The sequence below is a fragment of the Onychostruthus taczanowskii genome, unplaced genomic scaffold (genome assembly GCF_017590055.1).
Source record: "Onychostruthus taczanowskii isolate IOZ18803 unplaced genomic scaffold, ASM1759005v1 scaffold34, whole genome shotgun sequence".
NCBI classification, from domain to species: domain Eukaryota; kingdom Metazoa; phylum Chordata; class Aves; order Passeriformes; family Passeridae; genus Onychostruthus; species Onychostruthus taczanowskii.
Window position 1 is genome coordinate 6,038,514 of NW_024500794.1, and position 23,641 is coordinate 6,062,154.

The window sequence follows — 23,641 nt, forward strand, 5'->3', positions numbered from 1 at the left end:
TGTTAATATGAGCACAGACATTCAGCATTCTCCCCTACCTCCAGGGCAAATCACTGGCCAAAAAACACAAACGGAATGCATATTAGCAAAACCACTAATGTTTATCAGTGCATTTGAAAACTTTAAAAAATACCTAAGAAAATAAAATAGAAAGAAAGGAAAGATTTTTTCTTTGAAACATTAATTTCAAGGAAAGTAGAAGGTGCACCTTCACTTCCAGACAATATAACTGAGATCAAATCCAGTGTGTTATCACAGACACGTAACAGCATCCCTACCAATAAACAAAATCTTGGAAAACAGTTAAAGCAGTATTAAGGTCTTGGATATTTTTAGGCGCTACCCCTTTACTACAGTTAAGTGGAGTTTTACACTGAGGGTGCTCGGCACACTGAAGCCAGTGTGAATCAGCTAAAACCAGGTGTTGCCGGCAAGGCTGAGCCAGTTTACATCAGCTCAAGAGAATGGTGTCATTTACACATGAAGGGACAGCAAAGGACATGACCCTGCCTTTACCCTTGTCTCTGCAGGTATTTTTGTACCTTTTCTCATTTTTTTTTTTCTTTTTCCCCAGTGCTGGTGCACATTCACGGGAAATAGATACGACTCTAATTTTAGTGCAATAGTAAACAACCCGATCTCTTTAAAAACTACAAATTAACAAACAGTCATGCCCATATGATGTTTGAGGAAAGAATATATCGACATACATGAGAACCTGAAACAGAAACTGGCTGGAAAGTGAAGAAAAATTGGATTTCACTGAGGAACTCCCAGAAAACAATAAAAAATAAAAAAAAAAAAAAAACCAAGGAAAAGGGAAAGACAAGGCAGAAATAATGAGGTTTTAAATAATAATTCTTAAACACCAGAGCTGTTACTGAGACTAATGGAGAAACATACTTTTTTATCCAGACAGCGTCCGTTTGGTGAGAGGGAGGAAAGAAAAAGCTGAGGTCGGAGAACACCACGGAGCTGGGATGTGTGAAGGAAAGAGTTAAGGCTGGAGTCACCCTCTCTGAAGTGCTGTGATGCTGTGCAGCGTTTCAGCCCCCAGAGCCTTCCTCCTCCGCCCTCCCTGTGTCAGAGTGGGGAGGAGGCGGGTTCTGCTGAGCTGTTAAGTCCTGAGTGAAGTTTCTCCCATTTCCAGTGGCCACCGTTGTCTGAGGCTGGTTCGGAGCTGAGCTGGGGTTGCCCTGACATTTCTGGGACCGCGGCCAGCCAAGAAGAAAAAAAAAGACGAGTGTTTTAGTTTGCTTTTGTCAAAGTGTGGAGAAAGGGGAAAGGGAAGAGAGAAGCGACCTTTTTTTCTTTTTTTTTCTTTCTTTCTTTTTTTTTTTTTCTTTCTTTCTTTTTTTTTTTTTCTTTCTTTCTTTTTTTTTTTTTTTCTAGCATCACATTCCTGTGTTTTTCTTCAGCCTGGAAAATGTATTAGTGCTGGTGCTTTCCTCTCTGGAAACAAAGGAGCTAGACGGGACTGAGGAAGGAAGGAGCGGGGAGGAGGTTTGGGAAGTTTAAAAGAGAGGGACTTGGAGCAACCAGAAGTTCCCTTTTCTTAAATGAAATCCCTGCCTGTGTGGATAACCGGTACAGCAAAAATCCAGACCTGCAGGTAAATGGAGAAGCAGAGATCACAAAGGAAATTTCCGCTAACCTCATCCCGCCTGTCAAGAAGGTGAAGAAGAAAGTTATAAGACGCACAACAGGCTCTGCGATCTGTTGTGCTGCGTAAAGATAAATCACTGAACAACAGTAAAGCTGTATGGCACTGGTCTCCTTTTAAAGGAAAAAGACGTGAGAACTCGTCTCTGGCAGGGGAACGTCCCTGAGAGTGTAAGTTTCAAGTCAAATTCTTGTCTTTCTGCTCTCTATATGGGACCATTTCTCTGTGTGTCTTTGCATGTGTGTATAGTGAGAGTGTGAGAGAAACGGGGAAAGTGAGAGAGAGAGAAGGATGCAGATCACAGTGTCGTTTTAGACAGACGGTATCGTGTTACAGAAGGGTGATCTCATTTTTTCATAAAGTCATCCATTCTGTGTTTTTTTCAAAAATAACTGTAAAACTTACAAAGCCACTAGGGCAGGACTGAGGTGTAATCAAGCACTTATAAATCACACTAAATAGCCAGTCTGTGCTTTGCATTTTTAATCACTTGTGCAAGATATCATCGTACTGTTAACATCTATTTTTTCTCCTTCTCCCCCCACTGAACACAGATTGCACAATGAACTGGAGGCCAGCTCTCAGCTTAGCCCTGCTGTGGGCAGCATGGTTGCTGTGTGGCTCTGAGAAGACAGAGAGGCTAGTGGAAAGGGGGAGCCATGGAGTTAGGAAAGTGCCCCTGGCTTACAGGGCTTCAAGCAGCTTCCTGAGAAGGTCTGGAGCATCCCCGAGGAATTCAAGCCCGAATCCTCAACACCCTGTCTCCAAGAGGGATTCTTCAGCACCTCCAAAGCCACCTGCCAATCTCCTGCAAGGGGAAGGACATTCCCAGGCCAGGGGCACAGGGACCAGAATGAGACTGGTACAGAGACTCACAGCTGCAGCCAAATACCCCAAGTCCAAGATGATTAAGGATGAAGGGATATCCTCTGCCACCCAGTCACGAGGGGTACATTTCCCTTCAGGGTCAAGTTCTCCCAATATCCTGGCCAGCTTTGCTGGGAAAAATCGGGTGTGGGTTATTTCTGCCCCCCATGCCTCTGAGGGCTACTACCGGCTCATGATGAGCCTGCTGAAAAATGATGTTTACTGTGAACTGGCTGAGAGGCACATCCAGCAGATTGTGTTGTTCCATGAGGAAGGGGAAGAAGGGGGAAAAGTTAGAAGGATAACCAATGAAGGAAAAATCCTGGAACAGCCACTAGATCCTGCCCTCATCCCTAAGCTCCTGAGCTTTCTGAAACTAGAGAAAGGGAAATTTGGCATGGTACTGTTGAAGAAAACCCTGCAAGTGGAGGAACGGTATCCTTATCCAGTCAGGCTAGAGGCCATGTATGAAGTCATTGATCAGAACCCCATCAGAAAAATTGAGAAGATGAGGCAGAAGGGTTTCATCCAGACATGCAAAGCAGCTGGGGTGGAGGGGCAAGTGGTTGAGGAAGGCAATAATGGGGGTACCATGCAGCCTGCCCATGGCAGTGAACATGTCCAGGTGTCAGCAAGGAAGGAGGATCCAAGGAAGAGCAATCATCAACCAACAAGGGTCAAAATAGTGAGGAAACCAATGACAACCACAGTGGCCACTCCTCTGCCTACAGTAAGGACCACTACCCTCCCTCCCACCACGACTACTCGTGCCACCATCCATGCAGTGACAGCAGCCAGCCAGTCTACAACCACACCCCTGCCCAGCACACAGAGGACCTGGACCATGAAGACACATTCCATCACAGAGTACCACAGGCTGCCAGGAGTCCCTGATACCACCACACCACAAGTCACAGCCTCTGAAGGCTCCTACTCTCCTGTGTGGAAAACAAGCCGCAGGGACCGGCAGCGCGGCCACCAAGAGAAACAACTGGCAGCCACACGGAAACCAAGCAAGACTGCCCGCTATGACAGTTTCACAGAACTCCCAACATCTCCCTCAGTGCACTATACAAAGGCAAACATGGGTAGATTTAAAGATAACAGAACTGACAGAAAGGACTTTAACCACAGGGACCTGAATGTCACACCTGGGCAACACAAACCAACTAAGACAAAACCACCAAAAAAGAAGACGCAAGAAAAGATACTCAGTAATGAGTATGAAGATAAATACGACCCTAGCAAGCCTGCTAGTTCCCATTTAGAGGAACAGTTTGCAGTGGGAAATATTCCCCAAAAGAAAGGAAAAGAATCAAAGAAGCATGACCGAATGGATAAACCTGAGAAGAAGAAGAAGAAGGACAGACCTGACAAGCAGCAAAAGAGTGAGAAGCAGTCCAAGAAGGTCAAAGCTGAAAAAAAGAACAAGCAGGACAAAGACCGCAGTAAGAAGAAGAAGGGAAGCAGGACTGAGAATGAGGATTTTCCCAAGTCTAACAAGAAGACTTTCCTACAGCCTCCCAGGAAATCAGTAACTAACCTCCTGGAATATTTTGAAGGCAAGAGGAGACTCATTGTAAGTAATTCATTCATCTGAATTTTATTACTTAAATAAAGTCTTATCTCCCTCACAGGAGAAGTATGTGGAACTACAAGGTTATAGGGGGTTTCTATCACTCTTTTTTGGTGCTTTTATCTTAAGAGGTAAAATTTGTAGACCTAAATGATTGTTTTCAACAGGTTTCACAGCCTCATACTGGAAATCTTACATGCAATATAAGAATCAGTCATCCAGAGATTAGGATAAAACCTGTTCCCAGCCACTTCCATGAGCCATCATATAGCCATCAGATTACCTTGCTTCCAGTGGATATGTAGGTGTCAGGATCTGTATCATTATGATCAATAAAATGAGGTTCCAGTGTGGATTACATCCATTTGTCTCCTTGGGGTACTTGCCAAAGTTACCACGCTTCAATATTCTGCCTGTCCTGCCAGCTGGCACACCTGCTTCATATTGGTGCTGGTGTCCTAAAGCTGGAAGCAGGCCAGGTGGCTTGGCAATGCTAGTGCACATCTGACTGAGGATATGCACAAAGGCTTGTGATCAGGTGACCTGAGGGATGGGGAATTTGGGATTAAGATTTGATAAGAATTTGGCATTCAGATCTCCTAGACATCTTCACAGATCCTGTGCAAACTTTATTTTCGTTTGGGTTTTTCTCCTGCTGTTTGTATTAAACTGTAACATTCCAGTGAGTTTTCAAGCCTGAGAACTTCAGCATGGTCTGGAGTTACTTGTCTCCAGGTTTTATAGCACTGTATGTTTTTCCAACTACTTATAAAAACCACTTCACCTGGGACAGGAAACAGTTTTAGTTGTAGTACAAATGTTTTTTCTGGCAGATGACACATATCCTGCAGGGTACACTTTGGAAAACAGTTCTTTAAAAATATTATTGTGGGAGCTGGTTTCTTGCAATTACCCTACTGCAAGCTGGTCTGTTTCACAGTTATTGTCCAATAGTCATTGTTTCAAACGCCCTTGACTTTCATGCTCCATATTCCAGTACAAATAGCTAAGGTGCCAAGCGAAGATGCCAGGTTAAGGTTTCAACCATTGGAATGTAATGAATCATTCTGCTGATGATTCATGGGCCTGAAAACAAGGCAACTTTCTTCTCCCCATGCCCATTCTTCAAGATGTAGGGAATATGTAGAGCTAGCACTAGAAGTGGAAAAAAGCCATATATTTTAAAAAATTGAACTTGACTGAATTTTGCAAATAATGCCTGTTAGTTACTTGTTAACTAATATTTAGCCAAAACAAAAGCTCAGAGAGAGAAACTATGTAGAAGTTGGGATCCTTGAAATTTGATTTCAATGTTGTGGTTTTCAAGAATATATGTAGCATCAGGACAAATATAAACAAACTTGAAAATAAAAGAACCAAAATAAAGTTCACAGATGTAAGGCTGCTAATCCATAATACCACCACAGTCCTGGCAACTTAAAAGATTGTCTGAAAATTGAGCCTTCTGATACTGGGCCACCTCACAGCTGGATCTCTGAGAAAAGTGTTGCACAATCTCAGGTTATCAGGCCAGAACTCACTGAAGACAAATGATTATGCCATGCTGCACCTCAATTTTCCAGAATCTAATAACATCCTCAACCTGCTTACTCTGAAGCCCTGAAGAATAGGTTTGGTTTGGTTATTAGCAAAAGCAGTGGCTGAACTCTATTTTCTGGTTGCCGCTCATGGCACATGTGGAAAATAAAGAACTTCTCAAGCTTCTTTGAATCCACACACATGCCTATTTGCATTCCTTCCAATCAAACTCTTCAGTTCCCTTAGGGGAAAAATCCTTACAATTAACTCTGTCTTTAAACTCCCTCTCTAGAGAATTAGCCCACATTGCTGCAGAAGTGGCTCTAACTAAGTCCATCCCCATTGCTTTGCTATATTTTTGTCTTTTGGACTGGCTTTCAAGGACATTCATTCAGTCATTTTCCAAACATCTTTTAAGAAGGACCTGGGGTTTTAAGCTCTACATCATTAACAATTTCAGATTTCAGTGTGAATTTCAAACATCTGGAATTTTGAAATTATTCTGGGTTAAGTTCAATTAATGACAAATATAGGTCCCAGGAGCAGAAACTGAAAAAAAAACTGTATTGGTTTTCAGTCCAACAGCCTCACCTCTCTGTAAGTGGGGCTTTTGTTGCAGTCTTACAAATGTTTAGAAATTTTGGCCTTGTGAGTTTGGGTTTTTTGTTTATTTCTCTGTGGTGATGAAATGCCAACTGACAGTTTATTTGTAACACTCCATATACACCCAAATGCACACACACACACACACACACACACACGCATGCAAACAAGGAACGGGAAGATAACCAGAGGACCAGAGCACCTCTCCTATGGAAACAGGGTGAAAGAGTTGGGATTGTTCACCCTGGAGAAGAAAAAGCTTGAGGGAGACCTTATAGGAGCCTTCCAGTACCTAAAGAGAGCTTATAAAAAAGAGGGAGAGTGATAGTTGTGGGTGCTCTATCCCTGTAAGTGTCCAAGGTCAGGCTGGATGGAGCTTTGAACAACCTGGTGTAGTGGAAGGTATCCCTGTCCCTGGCAGAACAAGATGGTCTTGAAGGTCCCTTCTCACCCAAACCATCCTGTGATTCTGTGATGCAAACACTGATAGAGACAGTGCACATACAGCCTGGGTTAAAACAGACCTGGCACAAAGCTTTGGTGGGAAATTTGCTTTGTTCTACAAGGTTTGATGAAGCAGATCAGATTCAGGCTTGACTCTGCATTCCAGCTTATGACCTCCAAAACGAGGAGGAGACAATACAAACCAATGGTCTGTTTTTCATCTCAGTCCTCAAGCCCTTCTCACAATCCTTTTTTTTCATTTGAAGATTTTTATATGCATTTTAAAAGCAATGTGTTACAAGCTGTAGCCCTGAAACCAAATCCTCTTTCTGTCTGTCACTCTCATTCACCTTAATGTCCCAAAGCTGTAGCCATGCCAGGGACCTTTGCATAAATGAGAGGCAGATTTTATAAGCCTAGAAATATTTTTACATTGATGAACTGGATTTAGAAAGAGTGTGCAGTAAAAATTAGCCTTCAGCCCCACAAACTTCAGAAGGCAGCCAAAAACTTATTACTCCTATTACAGATTAAAGTATAAATTTGTAATTGAAGAATTTTGGTCATTATTTGTAACCTTAAATCATAAAACTTGAGTCTGTATTCCAGCTCCATTTGTATTTGGGGGATCAGTGGCAGGTTCTTGATTGCAGTTCACTGCTGCCAGATAAAATGATTACATTGCTAGAGCTGCAGCATTCCTAGGCATTTTCTGCTGGAAACTGCTGCATAGGATCACTGAATGTTGTTATGCACACCTCTTCCCTGGAATATTTTCATTTCAGTCACTGATGAACGATCTGAGTTGAGTGCTCTAAACTTTTTAAAAATTAAATATTTGTAATCCTCAGAAGGCTTTGAAGTAAGTACTGTATAATGTAGAGCTTTTTATACTTTTGTTGTTGTAATTGTTCCTCTTCCTTTTTGCCCACAGCTGTGCCTTTGAGCAAGTATGAGTCCCATAAGAGAGCAAAGTGTCTTAGAACAAAGAAAAGCAAAATCAGTCATTTTCAGATGAGGTCACAGCGGCCTTAGCAAGTCCTGAAGGTCTTCCTAGATGGCCATCAGTTAGATAAGCACTCATGTAGCCCTAGCTGTACTCACCCCTTGGCAGTCAAAACTGCGGAGCTGTGCCTGATCCGTGGGATGAGGGCAGAGAGCTGCCCTGTGAGTGAGCCAGAGCGGCACTGAAGGCTGTGAGGGAGACCTGGTGGGCCTGGCAGGGCAAGGGATGGAAGGAGAGTGTGCGGCTTTCTGTAAAATATCGTGATATTTCTTCTACCTGCATTGTGGTAGAAGCAGTAGAGGAGCTGGTGCAACCAGCTGTGTCTGCTTCCGAAGGTTTTCCTGTAGCTGGCTGAATGTCTTTGGGTCAGGCCTGGGCACGAAGGTACACTCCAAACAGAAATAAATAACAGCTTTGTGGGAAAGAGAGCCCGCTTTGCAGACAGCCACTAGTTGTCCTTCAGTAAAACAATCACGTGCTTCATTCCTTGTACTAAACAAACTCTTTTGTCTCTGCCACCAACCAGCTGATCACAACCCCCAAGGTGGACAACACCATGTACGTACAGCAGCGAGACGAGTATCTGGAGAGCTTCTGCAAGATGGCAACAAGGAAGATCTCAGTCATCACAATTTTTGGCACCATGAACAACAGCAGCATGAAAATTGACCACTTCCAGCTAGGTTCTTTTTCTTTTAATACTTTCTCTCCATCTCATGAGCACTATACAGACAGCAACAGGAAAAATCACCCCAGCTTGGGTCAAAATCTAAGACTATGCAGGACCTGAAAAGTACCTCATTTAGACATATTTCGTGCCACCTTCTTCACATTCAGATTTTCTATGTAGACAGGTGACACTGGGCATCCATCTCTTAGGGAGCTTTAAAACAACTGCTGTCAGTATTCAGCTTCAGGGGAAGCACCCTTCAACACCAGTGAAAACCTGTCCTTTTCCAACAATAATGGCTGGACAAAGACTTCAGGTTGCAGTCCAGCAAAGCACTTAAGCCTAGGTATCTCTTGAATCTTTGAGTTATCTCATTTCTGTCTGAATCTAAAGGTTAACACCATCATGAGCGCTTTGCTGGATTAAGCCAAAGAAATACAAATATTCTACAGTTCTATACTCCAAATAGAATAAAAGCTTCTAATTTTGCTTACAAGGCCACCACATCTTTCCCCTCAAAATTCATCTGTTTTTACCAAACCTTGGGAAAAGATGCGTGATGGAACAGAAAGCTCAGGGCCTGACCAGCTGCGGGGTGTTTCAGGTCAGGCATATAAATGGCCAGAAGATCACAGATTTATGTCTGGCTTCCAGCTGTGCCTCTGCTACTCTCAGAGAGACAGGATCTAGCCTTGTGTCACCGAGTGACAGTGAGTCACAAATCCTGCCAGACTGTCCATTCGTGAACCTCCTTGACAAATCTGGAGCAGTACAGGATTTTCCACATCAGGCCAAGGTTACTCAAGGTTACTTTTTGTGTACCTAGATCAATCTGCCTGTCAGTGGACTGTTTAGGATTATATTTAGCTCCAGTCTGGCTAATATTCAGATATTCACTCTGACACAGACCATACTCTTTCAGCCTGTTCCAAACTTAACCTACATCCAAACTTTCCCCAAACCACATAAGTGTATATAACATCTGAGTTCTCATAGGAGGAATTAAATTGTTGAAGAAAAACAGGAGATTTAGAAGGGTATAGGTTAAACCTTACATGAAATTCACCTTACAATTTTGCCCAAAACACCAAATCCTGAGCTTTATAGCAATACACACAATACGAATAAATAATACAAATATCTTTTTGTTCTACCACCCCTTCTCCTCCACCCTTCCTATTTGTATGGCCCCTTCAAGGCTCACTCTCTGTGAGCATCAAAGGCAGCAAAAGCTCCTAAGAAACATTTTGTACACAGTATGTTTCTCTAGTGAGAAGCTTCAGCCCTCAGCATAATGAGGTCTACTCGCAGTGCTGCACCTTGGGACTGAAATGCAAAAGACAAGAACAGAAAAGTCAACAGAAAAGACTTTTCACTTGAAATTTCAAACACATTTAGAAGTGGTCAATGTAGCTCACAGTGATACCAGAGAATATTTCCCACTTTCCCACTGGAATGACACAAAAGCTGAGTGTCACTGCAGAGGTCTTCTCTTCAGCCCAAGTTAGCAAATGTGGTCTCTTTTCACCATGAGAAACAAGGCTTTAATTAAGCCTTTTTTAAAATAAGCCTTTTTTAAACATCAGCCCCTGGCTACCCATCCTATAATCAAAGCATGTACTTAATCTATTAGGCCAATGTACTGCTAAAACAACCTTCTTTGTAAGCTTGTCAGTCATCTCCCCAGCCTGTCTAGCTGTCAAAGGTGTAGGGAGAAATGTTTCTCCATTCTTTCACAGAAAAAGCAAAGAGAATAAGGACTTTGCAGGTAGCAGCGTAGTCTCAGATCCGGTGGATCTTCATGCAGATCCCAGACGTCCTTTATGAGGAGGGGGTCAGGGACAAGTAGTGACTTGGAAGGAAAGAAGCAATGAGATTAATTTCTTCTTTTTTCTCCACAGAAATAATTTCCAAGTTTGAAAGGCAGGTCAGCCTTTGTAGCATTGTTTTTTTCCTTGATACAGAATTTTGTGTATCGCTCTGTAATTTAATATTCTTCTTTTCATTGTAAGTTTTGAAGGAAAATTTCCTAAAAAGGAAACTCTAAATGGCTAACTTCATATTGATATCTAGAGTTTAAAGCAGAAGGGTGCCATAGGTCAGTTGGTCTAAGGTACTCCTGTACCTTAGCTGTTTCCCATCACATTTCACAATAACAACTTTTGCATTTTTCTATCTCCATCTAGGCATAAGAGATAGTCTTGGCTTTTAAACATGAAATTTTAGTCTATGTTTTAATGGTCATACTTGCCATTAGTAATACATAAATCTCACTCATCAAGCACCTGAGGCAGGATTTTGAAGTGGATAAAAAATTAGCACATGTTGCAATCCAGCCAATCAAAAGCTCATAGCATTGCTTGTTAATTCTTTATAAAACTTTGAGCTGAGGTACATATAACAATGAAAACTCATATAAATTAGATATATAACGTGATAAGTATAACCAAATTTTAATATTTGCTGGTTTTTTTTGTTTTTTTTTTTTTTTTTTTTTTTTTGTAAGCAGTGGCTTCAAGGTGTGAAACCTAAAGATCAGATTCTAATTCAGACATTTCCCCAAAATTTTAATTCAGAAGTTTCATTCTATCTGTACACAGGATGGACCTGCTGCAAAATTTGAATCAGATCAGTATGCTCCTTAAAAGCCATGTATGTTTAGAAAACTATTTTAAATCCTTTGCTGTATAATGACTAAAATCTTTCTTGTTGCTATGTGCTTAACCTGGATCAATTAATCATATCTCTATTTGCTGACAATTATCAAGCAAGGGACTGAAAAGTTGCACCCCTGGATTCCACTTCTTGATGTCCTGCCGTGTCTCTGACTTCAGGCAGGTCACTTGAGCCATGGCTGGGATTTCTAAGTGAGGATAGGAAGATAACATTCATAGTGGTGCCACAGGGCATAGGCAATCAGTGTTTGCAGGGAGCTCTCGGTGTCCAGCTAAACTTGGTGTGTGGTTTAGCCTGTCCTTAGCTTTCCAGACCTACAATTGCATATGGAAGCTTGTTTCAGCACTGTTGCAGTTGCATAGGGCTGTGCTGGATGCTACAGCTGAGGCTGTGCTGATGACACAGAGACTTTCAGGACCTGACTGCAATGCACCCTGGTTCCAAATGGATGTAAAGAACCTAAGTAGCTCCACAAGCTTGTCTTCAAATCTCTGTGTTCATAAGTCTTTTTCTCATTGTTGCAGAATATTGTCTTAGAATGGACCACTGAGCAGGTACAAGTCGTACTTAAAACTAAGTTTTTGCCTGTCAGGCTGCTAGAATCAGCAAGCAGAAGGAGGAAGGAATGCCAAAGTGGGGTATCTAGAGAGGTATGCTGCCAGCACTGCAGCATTCAAGACATGTTAAACAGTTTCTGGTTTCTTATAGTCACTACATGTAAATTTTTACGACTGGTAAGGTTAACTCTACTGCCCTGGCCTACCTCAAGCTGTTCTAGCTGTATTTTACTGAACCAAATCACCTATGCTTTTCATTTGCACATGGTGCACATTGTCAAAATTTATATTTTCCACTGCAGAAGTGGCTACATTTCAGGAGCTGGTGAAATGATTAGTACATGCATATACATGTATGAGCATATTGAAAAAAATCTCAAAGATCTTTCCAGAGAAAAAGCAAGATTTCTCAAAAGAATGTACAAAGGATAAATAACTGAAGTGCATGAGCCCTAGGATCAGCTGAGTTTCAAAGACTATTGGGATGGAAAACAAGACAGTTAAAAGTCATATGAATGAAAAGTTCACACACATGGTTTGTAATACATTGAATATGCAGCAGGAAGAGAGTTTCTGAGAAATGAATTCTCCCTTTTCTTTTGGGGCAAAATTAAAGGCAGAGTGCTGTGTGATTCCATAACTATTTTTATTTCTCCTTTGCCTCACATTAAGACAATGAAAAGCCCATGAAAGTGGTAGAAGATGAAGATCTTGTGGACCAGCAGCTCATCAGTGAGTTGAGGAAAGAGTATGGGATGACCTACAATGATTTCTTCATGGTGCTGACAGACACTGACATGAGGGTCAAGGTGAGGGTTTCAACTCTTTGAACTCAGCTCTTTTGAAAGAAAATGCATTGGAAACATATGAAATAAAATTTGAAAAATTTAGGAAATTATACTTCACTTGCATGTCAGGCACGTAGGATATTGATGCAGGACCTGGTTATTGCTGGAGGACAAGCAAAAGAACAGTAAGTGAAATTTTCAGAACTTAGATAGCTATCTTCATTTTCTGCACTTAGGGGGTCTCAGGAATTGTGTGTTTCTGCTGGAATGATGAGGAACAGAACCTCCCTGCGCCTGAGAGGGTTTTAATGTAGTACCTGCCATTCTAAAACACACAGTTTGGCTGCTCAACAGGATGACAGCACATTGCAAAAGGGCAATCCTCTAGTTCAATGGCCTTACAAAAGAATATAATAACTGCAATGTCCTGGCCTTATCACTTGGGGCAAATAGTGAAAATATGCCACTTCCAAAGGGCAGTCTGACTGCAAAAACAATTCTATTTTCTGATCTGTTTTAGGCCTTGTTGCCTGCGTGCAAATTAGAATACTTGGATCTCTAAATATCCTACAGTGCTGTGATACATGCAGAAAGGCTGCTAATATGAGCATCCTCATACCCACCTGTCTTGGTTTTTTTTCTTAACAGCAATACTATGAAGTACCCATAGCAATGAAGTCTGTGTTTGATTTGATTGACACCTTCCAATCAAGAATTAAAGACATGGAAAGACAGAAAAAAGAGGGCATTGTCTGCAAAGAAGATAAGAAGCAATCCCTTGAGAGCTTCTTATCCAGGTATCACCTTCTGTTCTTATCTGCTGCTAGTTCTACTAATTATTTACTAATTATTATTACTGGAAAAATACCCATGTAACTATTTCTGGGATTTTTAAATATAGATTTCTCAGTATTTACAATGTTAAGAAAATATAGAGATGCAGCCAGAGCTGAATGCTGTATAGAATGCTGAAAGACAGGAAGTATGTTTCCTGATGAACTAAATCTTGGACACTGATTTTCAGTGCCTCAGTTTCCTCATCTTGACATGAAGATAACAAAACTGATTTGTATTAGAAGAGCAAATAAGGATTAATTCACAGATGCTAGCTCAGTGTTTTGAATGTATGAAGCACAGTGTTTATGTGTTTTGATCATCAACCATCCCAATCTCATTAATCCCACTCTAATCCCTCCCATGCAGTTCAAATCAGCAATTAATTCTCTCCAACTTCCTTCTTATCCTCCTTGAGATAACAGTTTGTCTTTGCCAGTATTAGTCATGCATATCATTAAAGGTCTTGCAGATGTCTTTTGCAAAATGTTGGAGACCTTCTACAGAAAGTTTTGTTTATGCAATCCCTACATGCTGTGTTATTACTCTACCCTGAGACCTAAATTCCAGGCAATAAATTTTTCTGGACTGTGGGCATTCAGACCCACAGAAGAGCTGTGCATCTACAGCCCTCTCTCAATTATCACAGGATAACTGACATGAAATTAGGGCTACGCCATCATTCTAGACCTTATCTGTTCCAACTGCATCCTCCTCACCTACTATGGGAATCCATGGGAATACACTGTTAATTTGAAACTAAGCTTTAAAAATAAGCTTTAAAATAGGCTTTAAAACTAAGTGAGGCAGCATGATGGATTATGATGAGGAGGAAATGAGCAACAAGTAAATGAATAGGTTGTTGGTTCATAAACATTTTAAAATTCAATGGCCACTTCAACAGAAAGAGAACCTTTAACAAGTTCCACCCCACCCACCTCACCACCTCCTGTTTAGGTCCCAGTGATTCATCCTTGAGACCACCAAGAAGAACCACAGTTTGGAAACAGCTGATCAGCACAAGAAAGATCTTGTGTGCTGGAAAGGGAGAGGCCCCAAATCCTTCTTTGCTTGCAAACAGCCCTAGTAATAAACACACATTAGAAAACTGGGCACGAAAAATGCAGAATGCTGCATCTGTGAACAGAACTACTGCTGCACAGAATGCATTAGTTGTCTGTGAAACAAGCATCAAGCTTTAAATATTGGGTGGACTTCTCTAGCCACATTAACTGGTCAGATTCCCAGTGAAATTAATTCCAGCTTTGTCCAATATCATGTTCCCAGTTGAACAAGAGTCCTGGCATCATCTCCCTGGTGTTGCTCCCTGCAGAGCCCAGTTATAAACATGCAAATATTGTTCTTAAAAAACCTACCTGGTGTGAAATTAGACCATGTGAGCCAGAGCCAGCTTGAGTAATGCTTAAAAGGCACATGTAGAAGGAAGAAAACCTTAAATTTGGGGGTGAGTCCTCCTCTAAGATCTAGACACTGGCTGTGCTGCTCTCTGAGCTCACACATCAGAACAGGATGCAAAACAGGTAGAAGAGGAGAAAGAATCCACAAAGGGAAGGGTCTGCACGATTTCTCAGGAGTATTGGTCCATGGCTTCTGAAGTCAGAAACAAAGCAGAAATCTGTACATTAGTGTTGGCAAATTAACAGCTGTGAGGGACCAACTGAATTAATTTCTAAGATGTAGTCCCAGATGAGCACACCAAGTGCTCCTGGGCCCAGGGAATAAACAGCTTGAATGGCTTTCAACACTTTTCAGCTCTGTTTAACTCCAAAAGAGATATTTTAAAAAAATTATATATATATATATGTATATATAAGTATTTTAAAAGTGACTCAGTTTTTCCCTAGGCAAAATATGATCCAATTGCCACATTCTCACTCACTGTTCATAAGTAACCTGATGCTTTTCTACACAAAATTAAAGATTATTTTGTTCGCCACTTGCAGAATCATGACACAAAGTTTCCCTCCTTTTCTTCACATATGTGATTCTTAATGCTTCTCATTCCTATTCACTTAACTGTACATGTACATTTGTTGGAACCTGGATGCTGAGAATTTTAAACTTTTTGTGCTGAAAGGCACAGACTTGCAAGAGAGCACTGCATTTGACCCGGGGCTGTGAAGAAGGCTCCCAAAATTGATTGATAGTACTGGGATTACAGGTGTGTAGTTGATTAGAAGTGTGTAATATCACAGGGTGGAAAACTTAGAGTTTGGGGTTTTAGAATATGGAAATAAATATGAAGCAAGATAGAGGTTTTAGGGTGGAGGCAGGTTGTTCTTTACCTTCTTCCTCCTTCTTCTTCACCTTCTTCTTCCTTCTTCTTCATGGGTTTGAGTGGTGTTTTGTAATTGGACAGAAAAGTTCACATTACGGGCTTCCAGGGATCAGTTATTGGGTTAAAAGGGAAAACAATCTAGGCGTTCTTTCTTAATTGGATAGTTTAGTCTTAAAAGACCTTGTAACAAGAGATTGTTACCCATTTTGTGCCTTGCTAATGAAAGGCTGCCGAACTCATGGTTGTTAGACTGTTTTACTGATAAGAAATAATAAACACCTGAGTCCGAACATGAGCTATCATCTCAAGTGCCTTCAATCCAGACCCAGAGGAACCGATACACATTCAAGTTTCTTTGCTGTTCCTCCTGAGAAAGATGAAAATTGAGGAGGTTTGCTTTTCTAGGATTTATTTTTCTAATTGTAAACAAATATTGCGGAGGATCATTAACGGGACATCACGCCATGACCAATATGATCAAGTGAAGCCAGTTTATTACAAAAAGCAAGCTATACTTATGCTGTTTTCTATTGTTCACGTCTCAAGCTAATACATGATTGGTTAAATCCTTTTTACACATGCATTTTAATATATCAGTTAATTTTAGTTAATCTTCCTTCTTCAGGCGTCTCACTGCGGTTTTCTTGTCTGCCTTTGCATCCTGAACTGTCTGCTTTTGAGCGTGTTCTTCTCCTTTCGTGTCCCTCAAGGGCATGGTGACCTTACTCAGTTTCTATGAAGGCTGGATTGTGCATATGTTGTACGTGTCCATTGTCCTGCAAAAAATCTCAACAAACAAACATCAGTATCAATCAACAAAGCAAAGCAAAGATATCAGCATGCCCTGCTCTTCTAACAACTTCTTCTCTGACTTTGAACAAGTCCCACCTTATCTTCAGCTTCTCTTAAGTGAAGCAGAATTGACCATTTGCATTAGCCTTCATTTTGAGATCTTCACATGGTGCAGCAGAAAAGCAGGCTATTATTATAGCAGAGTAACATCTGCATCCATTTAAAAGATCATTTCCTGCTGTAAAAACATCTCTGCAGCTTTGCAAATTCCTATAAATCTGATTTATTTAGGTTAAGTGGAGAAGTACCTATATTTAAAAAACAAGTTGTTGAGAGAGTGTTAAAAACCTCTAGAGGTTAGAATTTTTAAAAATTTCAAGTGTCCTTATGGCACTGCCTTTCCTTGACAGGAAAGAAAGGCGATCCTTATGCAAAATCTTGGATAGATGGTGCAGTCCCTATTAAAGAAATATTCTAACATTTATTTTATTGTCCCATGCATGCCCTATAAAGCCACAGGCTGACACAACCACAAACTGACAAACAAGCTCAGATTTAGAGCCATGTCGAAGGTATTTTGTGCAAATGTGGTGCAGGAAAGAAAAAAGAGGTCAGTGATTATTTAAACAGAAGTATGAGTTATGTCTGAAATGAAGATCCACCCTAATTCTCAGACAGCCCTTGGACTGCAAAATAACTGTGCAGTTCCAGCAGTGGTGAATGAGGTAAAAGCTAAATGCCTAGTGAGGAATTCCACAGGAATCCTTCTCTCTTGAATATACACTTCTCAGTACTGCTGAAACTACTGAAGGGCTTTGAGCAGAGATCATAAACTTTGCAGTGTTTGTTTGGTGAAGCAGCAGACCTGCAGGTGTTTCTTTGAAAGTTTTGGAGCTGTAAAGTTCAAAACAAGCTGTAAAATTCAAATGAAACTTTATCCTCTCCCAGTGATGGACAGAACTGGGAAGATTTCCTATCCAGCTGTTACTTAGAAGTTGTGAGAGATTTGACATATCTCACCCGACAGAAAACAGAAATGCTGAAGGACTTGAGTCACATGTCATGTCCATGGCCACACTCTCTTTTAGGTTCCGATGGAGAAGGCGCCTGGTGGTGATCTCTGCTCCCAGTGATGAAGATTGGGCTTATTCCCAGCAGCTTGCTGCTCTCAGTGGACAAGCCTGCAATTTTGGTAAGTCAGAAGGAATTATATCCTTGCTCCCCCAAACCACATCCTTCCTGGTGATGTGATGGATTCCTTTGGTCAAGTTTGAATCTGGGCAGTCTGAGTCTGACAGCTGAAAGCTTTCCTCCAGATCCAAATGGAAGATTGTGTTAAGCAGGTAGTACAGCATGCTAGCAGCTAAGACAGCTAAACGAAGCATTCCCTGGAATCATTTTTGAAACATTACACTAATGTAGCAGGAAATGTTAGCACTCCAAAGCTTCTCTTCAGGCTTGTACTTCAGGAGAACAATAGTTGTTTTGGGGCTTTTTTGTACTGCACAATTTAACAATACAAGGAAAATGTTTTGGTAAGGGCAGATCCTTTAAAATCCAGCTGAGAACTGGGGCAGGCATCAGGGAGATTCATGGACATCAGAGGTTTTTTTTCTTTTCCTTACTGCTTCATTGCCAAAATCTGTAGAAATATTAACGGAATCCATTTCAATCCAGTAAAGACCCTCCCAGACCCAAAATTGGGTATTTAAGGTCCACCTACATAGTCAGTGGAGAGAGAAGGGCTCCTCCAGGAGACAACTAAGGGCAAGACCCAGAGGCACTCTTCTGTCCTCATGTCATGAAGTGCAAAGAGACTTACTCCTTAAGCTCCTAACAACGCACACACCATACAGGGTCTGGACTCAACTCCTTCAACAGAATGAAACAGGTCTCTTTCAACAGCTGCTATTTCAATGCATTCCATTGCACCAGAAGGGAGATCTGCACAGTATTATTGTTTATTCACAATCACCTGGCTTTCATTCAGAGCATCAGCATCACCTACCTCATTTGGAAAGTACCAAAGTAAACTGCGACATAGGCCACTGCAAAATGCTTTCTGAAGAATAAAATATAGTCAAAACAGTTGAGTATCCCCACCCTTTGGTAGCTTGAACATAATCCAGTGAGTTTCTAAAGCACTTGTCAATGGATGTTTTAACTAAGTGGTATGTTTCCAAGCATCTTACCTGCAAGTTATAAAAGCAGTTACATGAAAGATTTTTTATTTTGTACTGACTCATATTACATGAACAGTTCCTCCTGTCCCTAAGGTCTTTCTTCAAAGCAGAGGCAACAGTCCAAGCCTCTGTGCAGAACAAATGGAAGAAGTAAGTATCTGTCATAAGCTATTCCCTGCAGTCATTCAGAGTTTAACTGGCATAGGTTATGTTGCCGCTAAATAATTTTTTGCTGTGTGTATGATAAGTAAAAGCTTTACTAGTCAAGAAAACAGTGCAGGAATATTCTGGAGTTGGAGAATGGCCTCTGCAATTTACCGGCAATTCTGATGCTTGTATCCCTACGCTACAGAACCACATCACCATGCTACTGTCCTTGGAACAGCTGTATGCAACTGATACCACATTTACTCAACACATCAGCTTGTCCTTATGTTTGGGCAGATTACGTGACTGGCAGGGAGTCCATAGAAATCAATAACTCTCCTGGAGGGCTGGCTGAGACTGGGCTCTAATGTAGCAAGCACAGACTTGACTGATTAAACTGAAATCTGCCCAAAGATCTGGTCTGACCCAAACCCCTTCTTTATTTCCTCCGCAGGTCTGCGCCACATAACTATCCTCAAATTGCTGGGAGTTGGAGAAGACGTGGGAGGTGTCTTAGAGCTGTATCCAATTAATGGTGACTGTTTCCAGTTTCTTCAGTATTACCCATGAAGGGCATTATACAGGGCTGAGTACTTCTTTGCTGTAATTTCTTTAGAGGGATGACTGTTTTCCTCTTTTGTTTCTTTCAAGAAATTAGACAAAAACAAACAAAAAGCTTTCTTGGTGTTTCTGCGCTGAATATTTTATGGGTTCTTCAGGAAAGAAAAGGACAAATATCTGAAGTTCATCTCACATTTTGATTTCCTGCTTAAACTTATAGTCCCCAAGACACCTCTTCTGCTAACCTTGTTATCAAAGACAGGGATGTCTGTGCCTTTTTACATGCTCAAGAGTTTGCAGGGCTAACAGAACACACACTCAGCAGATTCTCCTCTATGGATCCCTCATTTATATTTACAGAATGGCTTAGAGTGAATAGGATCTCTTAAAGATTATCTAGTTCCAACCTGCTGCCATGGGCTGAGACATCTTTCACTTTATCAGGTTGCTCAAAGCCCCATCTAACCTATCCTTCAACACTTTCAGAGACAGACCATCCATATGGGCAACCTGCTCCTGGGTCACACCACCCATATCCTAAAACACCTCTTCTTATATCTAATTTAAATTTACCCTGTTTCTGTGTAAAATTAATACTCCTTGTTCTGTCTCTGGACGCTGTTAAAAAGTCTTTACCCATCTTATAAGCTTTCTTTACTATTCCACTTGCATCCCACCAAGCTCTTCCAGGTAGATCCTTAAGAGAGTCTCACTGTCAGATGCTGTGGGTTCCTCTGCTACCTAATCCAAACAACTGCCTCCATCAGTGGAGGAGCAAAGACAGAAAGCAGCTTATTTACTCTGTGCATGAAAGCATTCTAGTCCTTCTACAGCACAGGAACACTAAGACCATGTATGAGTAAAAAATAAGCAGAGGAAGCTGATGTCTGACTTCTTCCATCAACACTCTTGCAGCCTCCACTGATTTTTCACTGGAGGCTTCATGACTTTGTTTATAGCTCCTATTTGTTAAGATCAACAGATCTTTGTCTAATCTCCCCTTGAATTCATGTTGACTTCTAGCACGTGTTCTACTGTGAGAACTTCTAGAGAGGTACCTTTTATTTGGCCCCTATACCTTTGTTTGATTCCTCTTATTTCTTGTGTGGGGAAAAAGGTGAATGTTAAATCCCTATCCATCTCTGCAGTAACACTGACATTCACTCCCACCCTGCTTCTACTTCAACCATGCTATCAAAGGACCTTTTGAAGCCTTCTGAAAATTCACATAGCCTTTGTCAGCCAGGACACCCTTAACCACCTACTTGCTGATCTCTTTCGAGAACCTCAAGTCTGTAAGGCAGGGTGCCACCGTGTAAGAGTCCTGTTGCCAAGCCAACTATGTATGTATGTGCCTACTGATCTTAGTTTACTTACTGTCTTACAGTTTCTACCCATTTGTCCAACGCAGATGTCATACTTAAAAGCCTGGAGTGCACCAGATTTACCCTAAAACATATACATTGAAAAGGAAATTACACCTACCACATCCCATACCTCACACATCATGACAGTTGACAGAGTGAGGCTCTATAGGTTCTATATCCTGTAATTCTTCTATCACACTTTGATTCTTTTAATTTCTTTCACTGTTACTGTTTTGCACATATGCCTTCTGCAATACATAAACTGATGACCCAAGCTGAAAAGACATCAAAGTAATTAATGGATTTTGGGTGACAAAAAGATGTACCACACTTCAGTAGCTTCAGGATAAAGAATAAGAACAAGTTTACTAAACTTAAAAAAGCTGTTAAAAATGCATCCTTAGTTCACAGTAATTTCATTTCAGATCCAGGAAATGGATCTGAACTTGCAAATGACAAGAAGCTTATATTGCCAACTCTTGGGATATATCCTATCTCCTGTTGCTATTTTTTTTTACCTAGAAATCATCATCATTGACTAAACAAAACATTAATGCTGATTTTCTGTGATCACTTTCTAGGAAGCTCAACTGTAGACCGAGAAGACATCCCAGCTAATTTGGTGAAAGACATTCGGAATTATTTCCAAATTAGCCCGGAATATTTCTCCATGCTTCTAGTGGGGAAAGACGGCAACGTCAAATCCTGGTATCCATCTCCCATGTGGTCTATGGCAATTGTGTATGACCTGATTGATTCCATGCAGCTCCGGCGCCAGGAAATGACAATCCAGCAGTCGCTGGGCATGCAGTGCCCCGATGATGAGTATGGTGGGTACGGCTACCACAGCTACCACCAGGGCTACCAGGAAGGCTACCAAGATGACTACCGTCACCACGGAAGTTACCACCATGGATATCCATACTGAACAGAGTTACTTAGCCTCTGGCTGCCCCCGTGTCTGCCTTCCAATAGCTATCCAAGCAATATGTGGCCAGTTGCAGAAAATCTTCCCAGGCCACTTAGATATCCGTGCCTCGTTCTTCTACTGTTCAATCAAGGGACTTTGGCCATTTGCCTTCTCAAAAAATGCAGAAGCCTTTACAGTGAAGCAATTCAAACCAGTAGCATTGAAGCTTTAAACAATAAAGACTCCTTTATATTTTTAAACCTTTATAAACAAAGGCCATCAGCAGGTGCTGTTTGTATTAAAACGAAACAAAAGACAGCCCCAGCCATGGGCACTACAGTAGGGTAGGAAACAAACTGTCCAACAATGTGTTTTTTACTACTTTTTCTAAGGAGAAAAAAAAAGTATATTTATTGGAAAGTGAGATTTCATTATGCTTATGAAGAGAAACAGAAAAAACATATTTTATGTCTCTCCCAGAAAAGAAAAATTTAAGAAACAAACATGGGGCATGCTCTTTAATAATAACAACAACAGTAATAAAATCTTTTTGAAACAGCATGTTTAAAAAGACAGCATCCCTTCTAGAGTGCATTACCATTGTAATTAGCTGCCTTTATGAATGAAAATAAGATTTATGGCTATGGCAGAACTTGTTCCAATAGAATACAATGTAAAGTTCTTAACTACAAAGCTTATTGCATGGCTATTTATTCTTTCAGTTGAGATCCCTGTTCTCTTAGGTCCTGCCCACCTCACTGTTAAATCCAAGTTAATGAGAGCTAAGTGGAAACACCAACCAGGGCTAGTACTGTCTGAAATACAGAAATCCAAAAAGCACAATTTTCATCAGGAAAAGAAATCTCATTCAAGTATATTTTCAATGAGTTGTAACTAGCTCTCTATAATAATGCTTTTAACTAAACTGTTACTCTAAATTTCAAATTTTCTTTTACCTCTTCTTCTCATACCCTCACCTATAAAAGTGATCTGGATTAAATGTTTATAAAAGTATTTGAGATTAATCTATTTCTGCCACACTTTCAGAAATGTTTTTTTTTTCCTCCCTTCTGGTTGATGTCTTTGGGCACTGAAGCTGCAGCACCACCCTACCCTACTGAAACCAGTGTGAGAAACTGCATGCATAGCCATGGTTTCAACCATGTAAAGTCATGGTTTCTAGCCATTTGGGTTAGATTTCTAAACATTAAAGATGCAGCAGAAAGATTGTGGAATATCTTTAAGTGAAGATACCATGTCAGCCTTTTTAATGGTACATTGGTCACTTCTGATGTCGAAGGTGTGCCTGACCCATCACATTTCTTTTTATAATCCATGATGTGGGTGCACATCACATATAGATGCACACAACAGGGCACTTGTACTGGGTGTTGCCATCACAGAAGTAGCACAGGAACAGCTCTAAGTTGGCCAGCGCATGCTCTTCATTTTGACTTGATTTTTTTTCCCCCAGATGAAAACAAAACTGGCTAAAGCAACAAATTCACGAAAAACCAGATGCTTTCTTTAGAAATTTAAGTCAGAAAGGATCAGGCATTACTTGCCCTCCTGAATGTCAGAAAGGCCTTAGCTTTACAAACCTGGTCACTCTTTGGGGCAGGCTGCCCTCCCTGTCACAAGCTCTAGTCAGTGCAGGGTACAGCTCCTGACTAATCTTTCTCAGGTGACAGGAGCTAACTGGGGGAAGGCGTTTGACAGAATGATTTTGAGAGGACTGCTGCCTGCAGAGAGCTTCTGAGCTCTCAGTGACAATAGCCCTTCCACAGCTGAAAGCAGTGGACATTCAAAATTCAAAAATTCAAAATTCAAAAATTGAAATTCAAAAAACCTAAAAAGAATTACAGGATGGAAGGGTTTCTAGAAGAAAATGGAGTGTCCTGTAGCTCACTTTTAGAAAACAAGAGCTCATTGCATTATTGTATCAAGGTCAGCTGCCTAACTTTCCTTGCCTAAAGCAAAAGCAGAGGAAAATATACCAGATGCCTAACAGGCACCTCCTGTAGACAAAAAGAAACACACCCTTGGAGCATTTTCTTGCAGGTGTTCATTTAAACTTTCCTGTAATCTGGTTTTCATGTAAAGTCTTTAAATGAAAGCCCTTTTAACTCACATTACAAATCACATAAATTAAATGTCCT

The 23,641-nt window shown here is 41.0% G+C and overlaps 1 protein-coding gene across 1 annotated transcript; it reads left to right on the forward strand.

Annotated features, from left to right (window-relative positions):
- Positions 1–1,389: 1,389 nt before the first annotated feature.
- On the forward strand, positions 1,390–22,175 carry CCDC80 (coiled-coil domain containing 80). Its single transcript, XM_041411020.1, has 8 exons — positions 1,390–1,833; positions 2,218–4,109; positions 8,225–8,381; positions 12,274–12,410; positions 13,038–13,186; positions 17,403–17,506; positions 19,099–19,179; positions 21,154–22,175. The coding sequence occupies exons 2-8, from the start codon at positions 2,226–2,228 to the stop codon at positions 21,498–21,500; spliced, it is 2,859 nt and encodes a 952-aa protein (XP_041266954.1). The 5' UTR covers positions 1,390–1,833; positions 2,218–2,225; the 3' UTR covers positions 21,501–22,175.
- Positions 22,176–23,641: the final 1,466 nt, after the last annotated feature.

What these genes read in the sequence shown, in the direction of transcription:
- CCDC80 (XM_041411020.1), top strand. Translation starts at nt 2,226, where the DNA reads ATGAACTGGAGGCCAGCTCTCAGCTTAGCCCTGCTGTGGGCAGCATGG. An exon ending in ACACTGACATGAGGGTCAAG is followed by an intron (nt 12,411 to 13,037) that starts GTGAGGGTTTCA and finishes TTTTCTTAACAG; the next exon opens with CAATACTATGAAGTACCCAT. An exon ending in TGGACAAGCCTGCAATTTTG is followed by an intron (nt 17,507 to 19,098) that starts GTAAGTCAGAAG and finishes TTTCCTCCGCAG; the next exon opens with GTCTGCGCCACATAACTATC.